The 11,868-nt window shown below is 40.6% G+C and overlaps 1 protein-coding gene across 1 annotated transcript in view; it reads left to right on the plus strand.

Annotated features, from left to right (window-relative positions):
• The window catches only part of Xkr4 (XK related 4), a 390,630-nt gene extending 379,438 nt beyond the window's left edge, over positions 1–11,192 (plus strand). Inside the window, exon 3 of the mRNA XM_052175417.1 lies at positions 10,246–11,192. Coding sequence (XP_052031377.1) covers positions 10,246–11,192 — 947 coding nt within the window. The remainder of the gene's footprint in view (positions 1–10,245) is intronic.
• Positions 11,193–11,868: the final 676 nt, after the last annotated feature.

An 11,868-nucleotide genomic window follows, 5' to 3' on the forward strand; every position in this document is an offset into this window, starting at 1 on the left:
ACCTGCCTAGCCTCAGATGTGCCTGCACACCTGCATGGTAATCATGTGTGCTGAGGAGGGGGTGGGTGAGGGCCAAGGAACTTTGAAGAGTTGCTTCTCTCTTTCCACCATTACATGGATTTCGAGGATGACCCTCAAATATTCAGGACTGCAGGACAAGTATTTTTGCCCTCCAAACCACCTCACCACTCTCTACCTCAGTGTGTGTGTGTGTGTGTGTGTGTGTTCTATCAATCTATCAATCTATCAATCTATCTACCTATCTATCTATTTATCTATCTATGTCTCTGTCTCTATCTCTATCGGTTTCTCCTTTACCTTGGCCCATACTGTAAGCATCTGTTGTAAATTTACATCTCCCACGCTGAGTTTTCAATTCCTCCATGGAACTACATTTGCACTGTCAGACCGTACACTTTGTAGCAGATGTTCAATAATTGATTATAAGAGGACAGAATTGGGGGCGATGTAGAGAGAAGTAGAGAAGGCAAGGATGTTAATCTTGGAGTTCATGAGTCGCAATACTCCCCACGCAAATCAAGGGTTGTTATGTCTTGCCACTATCCATGTATCCCATACCATGTTCTTTTCTATGCTAAGTCTCATAATAGGTATGAAATTTCTAGACAGAGCCACTGATTAGCTTCTTTCCCATCTCTCCTGCCATAAATCAGCTTGGCTCTCAATGATCTTCAACACAAATATCATGATGAACATAATATGGTAGCACTGTGTCTCCATTCCTCCAACCTACACATGCCTCACTCTCCCTGCTTTGATGTACCAATCTATCTATAGGTAGATAGATTGATAGATTGATAGATTGAGATTTTGTGTTACCATGCCAAGGTTTGTTTTTAAATTCTTTATGATTGAATAAATGTGAATTGGATGATCATGAAAATTAAACTCAAGACCAGTCTCTGTCACCCTTCCAGGGATGCACTACATTTCAGTCCCACTAAACAGGCCAGTAATCATTAATGCTGGTAACATTCGTATATGATTTACAGCATGTGGGCTACTGAAACCATATACATGACAGAACATAGAGCACCTTGAGAGTGTTTTTGTAAAAAGGAACAGCAAGCTCCCATCTGACATACTGAACAATCAGAGGCCTGGCTGAGAGGAGCAGCTAGCCCCCCTGGAAGCAGCTTACAACGTGGGACAGGCCAGCTGGAACTCAGGGGCCGTCTAGTCTTACCACTTACAAAATTCTACCCACTTCTTTAAAATGGTCCAATGGTCGAGTTTATGTAACGATACGCCCTATGCTCCTTATTAGATTCCCTTGGGGATAAAGAGGCAGCTCCTCCACCTTATTCATGCTCCAACTCCAGCCTGTGTGGGGAATGTAGCAAAATGGAGGTTTGTTATAGTTTCGATCGAACTGGATAGACACAGGGCTTCCAAGTTTCCAGACGGGTAGAGATCATCTATATCTCTAATATAGTCATCCATATGTAATGTCTTTCCAAAGTCATTGGGGTTTGGAATTGGTCCCTAATGTTTCAATTAATGAAAAGGAATATTAAAAACTAAATAAATATTTTTAAAAATCTGTGAATCCTGACCCTGCTTTCCAGCTTTTAAAACATGCATCCAAATGTTAGGTGAGAAGCCATGAAACTAAAGTGTGCGTATTCACCCACACGACTGCTACTTTTCTCATATTGCCTATGTTTGCTTTTCACTCTTAGCTTGAATGGTCATGACTGAGAACCATGTGTCCTATGAAGCCCAAACTCTTCATCTGGACTGTAAGGAAAGGTTTGCTTTCCTTAGAGTTTACACGAGGGAAATGAGTTTTTACACTTTAAGGAAGAGAGGCACTTGGCTTTTTCCCCCACAAGCTACTTCAGCTCCATTCACATCAACACATGGAAGGGCTTTGCATTGTGCTCTCTTATCATTTCCTCCTCAACCTTACAATTCACTTTGCAGAGATGGTAAAATTCTCAGGTGGATTATGAAATGCAGATGTATCCCTAACAAACCTAAACAGAACAGTTAAATATTTTAATCAGAGGTATCACAAGGTTCAAAACAAAGATTAAATGGGCTGCTGAGTGCAAAGAATGGGAAAACCCTGGAACATTGAATTGTTTTCTTTATTGTCACAGTACCCAACAAAGGTCAGAGAACAGAAAGCTTTGCACAGTCCCATTATCATCTTGTGAACTGAGTGAATAGATACCCTATTTGCAAAATTTTGGCATGCTCTAAGCATGTCAAAGAAACTGGGCGACATTCTGATTCTGGACACTCATTCTGCTACTACTATGGACCTATTACTATTAGACCATGCATTTCAATTCAAATTGGACAGCATTTTTCCTCAGACGAAAGATCAAGAAGATTAAGGGAGCTATTTTCATAAATAGGAAAGTACAAAGAGAAAAAGAAAGCTTTCTTTCCTGTGCCCTGGCTTCTGGTCTGTTTCATGAAAAGAATTCCAAACAGGAATTTGTACCTTTGGCCAGGTGCAAATATGGCTGCTGTGATTTGAGACTAGCAAACAAAGAGGGCCCATTAGAAGTCTGATGCCTAAGAAGGTGGCATTAATTACTAGACCTCTAGAGTTATCAACAGTTTACATGTGGACAGTCTGTGACTCTTGATTATGGGAGAGTCAAGAAATCTTTGCCATTATTAGTGTCCGATTTTAACTACTCCAACCTCTGTGTGTGGTGACAGATTCTGACTCCTTGCTAGTTTCAGGAGCTCCAAGAAGTCAGCTAGCCTGTCTGTAGTCCTTGGTTTTCATATTTACCAAAATCACACTTCTTTCTGAAAGTTACCCTAGAATTTACACTACACCAAAGTGTATGTAGGCCTCATAATCACACTTGAGCATGTACACAGAACAACAAATGCTCATTCCTTGTCTGTTGACTGTGAGCTACAAATACTCTGGGGAAGCTGTAAAGTTTCTTACCAAGCATCAGTACTGGGATCCTCTGCAATGGAGCAGTGAGTTAGTTTGGCCATACAATAAAGAGGAGAGCATATTCATAGCTGTTAGTTAATTTTGTGAAACATCAGTACTGGTATCATCCTCTGTTGTTATGTTTAAAATTTTCAAAGACACATCTTTCAAAGTGCTTTGGGTTTATTTGTTTGCTTGCTTTTTATTACTACTCACAGTCCATTTCTAAATCAGCTGATGACCAGTTGATTGAGCCCACAACTTTTGGCTTCCCTGGGGCTTGGGAAGGTTAGGTATTCTTTTTCCTGTGAGGAGGAGAGAGACAGGTCCATTCCTCTTGTTGAAGACTCAAAGATTAAATCACTTAATTCAGTTCAATTCCCTTGGCCCTCCTATATCCAGGGAACTACGCTATCCCTCTTATGAAGCAGTCTTTGGGGAATCCCAGGAAGCTAGAAGTTTGTGGTTTCCAGATCACAAACAAAGTAACAGATTTTCTTCCACAGTGTTTGGGAAATTTACAACCCAAACTGAAATTGCACAAGAAGAGTATATCGGTGCAAAGAAGAACTATGCAATCCTTCTGCACATTGCAGGCCCTGGATGGTTCTGGCTTTGCATTTGGAGCATGTTTTCTTTGCCTTCCTAGCTTTCCCCTTCCAATTCTTATGTGCCAGACATTGTGTAATGCATTGAGGGCTATAGAATTAGTAAGCAAGATGGTGTTAAATTAGATGCCTAAAACATCCTCTAACAAGAAACATAATGATTAAACAAATTCAAAAAAGCATTGTAAAGTGGACTAAGTGCTCTGCAGAAGGCAGGTACCAGAAGATGGAAATGCACCCATGAAAAAGCCAATTTACATTTAAAAGTTAGAAATGGCCCTTTCATAGTCTAGAAACTACAAAATCAAGGGACATTTAATTGCATTCCCAAGTGCCCCAGCTCTGTATTCATTAATTCCAAGAGGAAATATTTAAGTTAAGATGATAAGGCTTTTGCCTGCAAACCTCCATCCCTATGAGCCATGGTTTAAACTGTCAGTTTTTCAAACCCTAATATAAATATTTTCTTCCACTGCTCATTAAAGATGCATGTAGATAAAAATCAGAGAAAGACCGTATGAGCACAGGTTACTTGGGATAAAAAGCAAAGGTTTACAGTGCTGTGTAAGTTTGATGGGAAACCTGGAAAGCAGACCAGGATTTCAAGCACAGATGAAGAATATAGTTGGTCCATAGGGGAATAAATAGGTACAGAAAACTCTCTTCATTCATTTTCTCCTGCTGTAGCAATATGCCTGAAGCTGCATACTTTGCAAAAAGTGGATATTTGGTTTGGTTTGGTTATCTGGCTCAAGAGGAGCAAGATGGACGCATCTGCTTTCTGATATGGACGGGCAGATCATTTTTCAGTGTTACAGAATTAAGAGGGAGTTGGTGAGGAGATAAGATAAAACAATAGATAGAAGATAGGAAAGCTGGGTTGGGGGCAGGTGTATTGCACAGGTTAAGCCAAGCAAGCTCATTAAGAAGTACAACGTCTTATATTCATTTTTTTTCCCTGAAAAACAAAAGTGGAAGATCAGAGCTAATCAAACAATGTTACACAAGAAGGACACAAAATATCTTAAGCACATCACAGACTGAGCAAACAGTGTTCTGGACTGACAACCAGACAGGTGAGACGACTTGGGTTCTCTTGTTCTGAAGCCACAGTTCACCTAATGCCTTGGCCCTAGCCACAGCTGGCTCTGTCACTATTTTTCCTGGTTTTAGTGAAGGAGCTATGTTCCTTCCCCAAACATCAGGGCCTGAAAAGAATGAGAGGGCTTAGATCAGCCTAGCCTTCAACAGCTTTCTTCTGGAGAAAGCCTAAAGGCAGATGGCACCATAGTGGCAGGTATGCAGATGTTCATGTTCGTATCAAAAGGTATTTAGAGAAGTTCTAGACTCACAATAATCCATTCTGGTGAGAGAGACCAACACATCCCTAAAAAAGGTGTCTAATCTATTCATGAAATTAGAGCCCTCACTACCTCTACACCAGACCAAACCTCTCTTTCCACCATGTCAGCAGCAACCCACTTGGAACTACAGTTCAAACAAATGAACTTGGAGAGTCAGACTGCAACCAACCATTTAACAGATTTTTAGTAAATTACTTTCTAAACTTTAAGTTTGAGAGCAATTTTAAGGTCAGGAATGGGCAACAGTTAAACTTCACTAATAAAATCATTTATTTTTAAACCACTCAATTCCAAATTCAGCCAAAGATAGGAGGAAAGAGTAGGAGTATAAACAAAGAAAGGAGGAAAAGACAAAGATGAAAGAGAAGGAAAAAAGAAAAGGAGGAAAGACATCATAAGAAGCAAAGGGGAAGACCCTTACATCAGCCTAGCCTTCAACAGCTTTCTTCTGGAGAAAGCCTAAAGGCAGATGGCACCCTTTGGAAGGGTGACCAACTGCTGTGCAGTTAGAGCACCTGTCAAGGACAATGTGAGCTCACTGAGTCACTAGTTCAAGAGTATGTAGTGGGGATGGCGGCTCACTGAGTTACTAGTTCACTTAGTGTCGCACACATATATTTGAAAAGTCTTCATTGAAACTATACAGAGTTCTTGAACAATTTCCAGGAACTTGCGTGTGACTTACTAAACTTTACCTTTAGTATTAAAAGCACAGATTGGAGACCCCAAACTAATTTTCTCTTAGCCTACAGAACCATTTCCAAGGATGTTTTATCCTTTACAATTCTAACCCACAGGAAAGGATTGTTTACCATCCATCTATCGACTGTATATCATCAATCTATCTGGCTTCCTATCTATCAACTTCCAGTGATAGAGTTAACTTTCATTCCAACCTCATGGTCATTTTATTCACAGTCAGACCAATTGACAGACTGCAGGGCAGTAAGAAGCAAAGCTCCCGGATCAGGTGGACACAGCACTGACTGAAGGCTGAGAAGCACACCAGAACACATGGATTTGGGTGGATTTGCAACTTGACATTTCACTCTGGCTGGGCATAAACCCTGTTCTTAGAACTGCGGCAGCCGGCCTAATCATGTCCTCTCTTGTTCTGAGAATAATGTTAGATGAACAGCAGGGGGAATAAAAGGGCAAATCTCGACGTTTCCAAGAGAAAATGAAGGTTGTCAGTGAAGCGCCATGCTGCTCCAGGTGAGGCCTCAAATAGTCATGACTCTGGAGCTCAAAAAGAAGGGTGGTCAGGATGGATGTTAGGTTTGAGGCATGGTAGGATTTGGAATGACTCAGGCTGGGAAAGGAAAAGTGCCAGGACTGCATCCCAAGAGACGTCAGTAGCTCAAAGACCAGCAGACAAAAACAGAAAGACAAAAATGGAGGAAACATGTCTGAAATAAAGAAGTGAGAATCCTGTGATGATGGAGGTTCTTAAGCAAGACAAAGCCCAGGCAAGGAGCTTGCAGAGATGTGAATAGAAGACTAGAATACAGAGAAAGACAGGCATAACCAACAAAGTCTGTTTATAAGAAAGCCAGAGTCAGCCTTGAGGTAGATTAGATGTGGAGATAATGGTTTAATTTTTTTCTCTGCAAAATGAGATCAGTCGATGAGTTAGGCAGACTGAAAGGTCTTATGTCAAGATTAACAGAGTAAGGAATAACTTAGACCCTGTAAGTGCCCTCTGGCTGCTTTTTGACCAATAAAGTTTTCATAAGAGATGTGTGACATTCATTACACTGAAATAAAACAGAGACTGTCGAAAGAATCTTTATATTTTAGTATTTAATGTGGGGAAACTGTATTGTTCAATGTATTCCTGCCTGGACTGTATAACCCAAATAAATGTAATCATAAGGAAAGAAAAAAAATGAACTTCAAATGAGGAATACTGATTTCCCTTTTTGAAGTATTGCGCTCTTCAGAATATACATGTGTCAGGATAAAGCAAAGAAAGCCTTGAGAAACTGTGCATATTAAAGAAAACTAAATTCTGGAGCTACTGAATGTAAAGCCCTATCCGAGAGTCAACCCTGTACTGGTGCAGCAAGTCTTGAATGGACATCATTAAGGTCATTTGACAAAGGTAGAAAATTGGTGGTCGGTTAGTAAAATGTATTATATATGTAGAAAATTGGGTTAAAGTGATAGCTTTACTGTGATTATGGACAAAAATATGCCTACTGTATAAGAACATGCTGATGTAATTTAAAGTAAGGGGTTTTACAAGCCATGCAATTTAGGGAAGTGCTCAAGGGAATCTACTCTAGCATTGCAAACAACCAAGTTGATGTAATTTGCATTAAGAGCTTATACTTAGACACTCCATAGCCAGTGTGAATTTATATCTGATCGGTTGTAATTTGTAAGAAACGAAACTGGGTTATTGAACGTAGATTTAGAAAAAGAAATGAACAACACTAGGGAGCTTAACTGAAGAAATGTTTAATATATTTATGCATACACTACACAAATACATGCATGCACACACACACACACACAAATGTAACAATAATAATAAAGGCTGTTAACCTGTGAGTGAGGGAGTCATGAGAGGGACTCAAGAAAGGGTACCTAGGCGGCTGGAGGGAGGAAAGGAAAGGGGGAATTCTATTTTAATTGAAAACACAGTTTTTATAAAAAGAAAAATAATGAATTAATCAATTGGAAAAATGAAAAGGAGAATCCACTCATGGTTACAAGGGTCAAGCTAGCAAGAATGCCTCTGCAGTGTCTGTCCTCTTAATTGTAAGTTACATGTGCAAAGATCAAAGCAAGTCAAAGCTCTCCTCTTTGAACTCCCAGCATGTCATCGCCAAGTCTCAGTGTATCACACAGGCAGAATTGCTCAGGAAGTGTAAAGGAAAATTTAGAAGCAATTAATTTTCTATATTTTTACACTTGACAGCAGGTAACTTTGTGATGCGGAGTGCTTACAGCTAATACTAGTTGAGAATTTATCTAAAAAGTATTACTACTACCAATAATAATAATAATAATAATAATAATAAGGACCAGAAGTATTGAAAGTTTTGGATTTTTGGACTGTAGTACAGAAATTCATGTTTATACATTCTTAAACAGGAGATTCAAGTCAAACACAAATTTATTTCTTTCACATATGCCTTGCACACATCCTCTAAACTCACTTTACATAATATTTTTTGGTGCAACTGCATTTGCCTGTAACCTGCCCCATGAGACCAGGTAAGATGCTTTCTACCTGCAGTGTCAGGTAAGCACACCAAAACTTGGGGATTTAGAAGCTGTTAGGATCTTTTTCTTTTGGATTAGGGAAGTTCAACCTCTTCTAAGCTTTAGAAAATCGACATGACTAACAGCTTCTCTGGTCAGGTCAGAGGGTTCTTTGGTCTACAGAAGCCTAAACATAAGCAATTTTCTTTCCCAGATGTTCTGCACTTTCTAAAGAAAGCTGGTATCTGGAAAGAGAAGAGGCTTCATAGCATCTCAAGCACTCAGGAACAACTGAAAATATAGAGTAGAACTTATTCAAGAGGCTGCTTGCTGCACACAGTAACCACACTGCTCAGGAATAAGAATGAGGATTTGGAGTTTGTGCTAGACTATGTGTGACCATCTCAAAAAAAATTGATTCAAGATATGACTTTGCAAATGATGCAGATAAGGAGAGAAGATGAGCAGCTCCTAACCTGTGCAGTACAGATGTTGAGATTAAAATGGCACAATCTTTGTTCTTTGATCATAAATATGTTGGTCACATTTATGATCATGACAGCTTTTATTTACAATCCTCTGAATTGTCTGTTTTCTCTCTTTCTTCTTTTTTATGTAATTGATGTTTTTCAATGAATAGAAATGGAGATATCATAAACTCCTTTGTGTGGTGATCTCTAGCATCCAAAACTGAGTAAGATGTCTAGCAATTGGAAATATGTGTTCTAGTTAGAAAAAATTCTGAATGCCCCAGTGCCCGCAAAAATCCACAGATTTTTCTGCTTGATTCACTGGAGAAGGGTGATAAGTGACTACTGAAAACTATTTTTTAATAAATATTTGGAGCATTCACCTTGATCAAAGAGGGTTGGTAAGAAGATACTGTAGGAGTTCAGTGGTTATTTTTTCTATGAATTTTGCTCTTTTCCATCACAGTTGTTTTTTAAAATTCATTTCTCATGAGTGGGAGAAATCAAGCTTTCTACAATAAAGGTATTTTTTTAAAATTCCAATTCCACATACCTTCTATTGTTTCCAAAGTAGAACAAAAGTAGTGGTGCTGCCTACCTATAATGAGTGACAAGTCTGTTGAAGGAAAAGCCAGATGAACTTCACAAGTCATGAGACCTTCTGAGTCTTAGAAACTCTTGTCGTTGCTCCTGAAGCAAGCTAGCTGGCACACCAATTGACAAAGCACAATTCTCCAAAAGAAGTTCCTCCCTCAGGCTTCATGGTTTATGATTAACTGTGTCCACATATGGACCACACACATGAACTCTGGGACACAGTGGGCAGAGCCAGAGTGTAGGAAATCAATGGAATGATCCTGCTTTATCAGAGAGTTCTAGCTAAGTGATGATAAATCATGAAAAGTGGCTAAAATGGTGATTTTCATATGATTTTTTTATTTTACAAAAATCTAAGAGGGAAATGACAGTGAGCAGATATTTCTTCATCTAGGGAGAAGGCAGTAAGCAGGTGCAAAATCTGACAGGAGAATACTGAGATGCCATTAAGGGGAATGACACGGCAGGTGTCTCAAGAAATACAAGCAAACTTGCTCCATGGACTCTGGTCTTTATCACAAAGGATTATGCTGCCTTTGGGAACAAGGCACATCTGTCTGGTATCTTCCATCACTGTCCCTTTCAATACCAAAAAACTCTCTAAGCTGTTAGCAAGCCTTGGAGATTGGCACTTTTAAACAAAAAATGGTTTCAAATACCAGCCACAGTGATGCATGAAGGCAATAGTTTCTCAAGTTGAATCAACAGCCAGTTCTCTACCTCATGTAGAGCATATGGTAGTTTCCTTGCTAAACAAACCAGGGCCCTTGGTCAGCTTAAAAAACACATGGAAAGCTAGTCCCTCCACATTTCCTGATCTCAAACACTGTGCTGACTTTGTGTTCCCATTAACTCTGGCTTTTCAGAGTGTTTGTTGCTTCACAGAGGATAGTTACTGGTAATTCTGCGTGGTTGTTTAGCCCAGTTAAAATTCAAAGAAATTAATAGCCTCTGCTGAGGTGTAGCTAGCCTGGCCCAAGCCACCATGCCATTGTGACTTGACCTCCCATGCCATCACTGTCTCTCACTTTTGACCAGTGTCTTCCTGCTTGCCTTTGTAGGTTTCACAGCAGCAGCCTCCCTTGTGTCCTTGGCTTGGGCCCTAGCTTCCTACCAGAAGGCTCTTCGGGACTCCCGAGACGACAAAAAGCCCATCAGCTACATGGCCGTCATCATCCAGTTCTGCTGGCATTTCTTCACCATTGCCGCCAGGGTCATCACTTTTGCCCTCTTTGCCTCGGTTTTCCAGCTGTATTTTGGGATATTCATTGTCCTCCACTGGTGCATCATGACTTTCTGGATTGTCCACTGTGAGACAGAATTCTGTATTACCAAATGGGAAGAGATTGTGTTTGACATGGTGGTGGGCATCATCTACATCTTCAGTTGGTTCAATGTCAAGGAAGGCAGGACACGCTGCAGGCTGTTCATTTACTATTTTGTAATCCTTTTGGAAAATACAGCCTTGAGTGCACTCTGGTACCTCTACAAAGCTCCCCAAATTGCAGATGCATTTGCCATCCCTGCGTTGTGCGTGGTTTTCAGCAGCTTTTTAACAGGTGTTGTTTTTATGCTGATGTACTATGCCTTCTTCCACCCCAATGGGCCCAGATTTGGGCAGTCACCAAGTTGTGCTTGTGATGACCCTGCCACTGCCTTCTCTCTGCCTCCAGAAATGGCCACAAGCACACTACGGTCCATCTCCAACAACCGCAGTGTTGCCAGTGACCGTGATCAGAAATTTGCAGAGAGGGATGGGTGTGTACCTGTGTTTCAGGTGAGACCAACTGCACCACCCACCCCGTCATCACGACCACCACGGATTGAAGAATCAGTCATTAAAATTGACCTGTTCAGGAATAGATATCCAGCATGGGAGAGACATGTGTTGGACCGAAGCCTGAGAAAGGCCATTTTAGCCTTTGAATGTTCCCCATCTCCACCAAGGCTGCAGTACAAAGATGATGCCCTTATTCAGGAGAGGCTGGAATATGAAACCACTTTATAAAACACAAGGAGCCGCAATGTCCACATGATGGGGTAACAGCAGAGCTGTGGCAATAATGACACCTTGTCCAAGAGTAGGGCAACGAGCTATATGTTCTTAGTGCAAACATTGTCATGGTATGGTTTGATCTTCCATCAGCTGACTTCCTGCTGCTGGTGTCCATTCAAGCCAGCAGTGCTGAGAGTCTCTTACTCTGCCTAAAGAGGAAATGTCAGCTCAGTATGACTGTTGCTACAAACTCCTCCAGCACAGGCTTGGGACACATTCACTGGAGGATAGCATTATTGTGAAAAATGTTGCCTCTAATCATTAGGGTATTTTGATGGGGTTTACTAATTTTTGCATAAACATGTTCACACACCACCACCATCACCACCACCACCACCACCACCACTCTATCAAAGGAGTTAATGTGGGGCTGGAGAGATGACTCCGTAGTTAAGAGCGGTGACTGCTCTTGCAAAGGACCCAGGCTTGAGCCCCAACATCCATTTGGTAGTTCACTGCAACTCTAATTCCAGAAGAGCTAATGTCCATTTTTGGCCTCCTCAAGCACTCTACACACATGGCACATAGACATATATGCAGGCAAAATACCCATACACATAAAAAAAATCTCAAATTTAAAAAGCTTAGGTGATTTCCTTGATGCAAAGCTCACAACAGACTCTAGGAA

This window comes from Apodemus sylvaticus, chromosome 3 (genome assembly GCF_947179515.1).
Source record: "Apodemus sylvaticus chromosome 3, mApoSyl1.1, whole genome shotgun sequence".
NCBI classification, from domain to species: Eukaryota; Metazoa; Chordata; class Mammalia; order Rodentia; family Muridae; genus Apodemus; species Apodemus sylvaticus.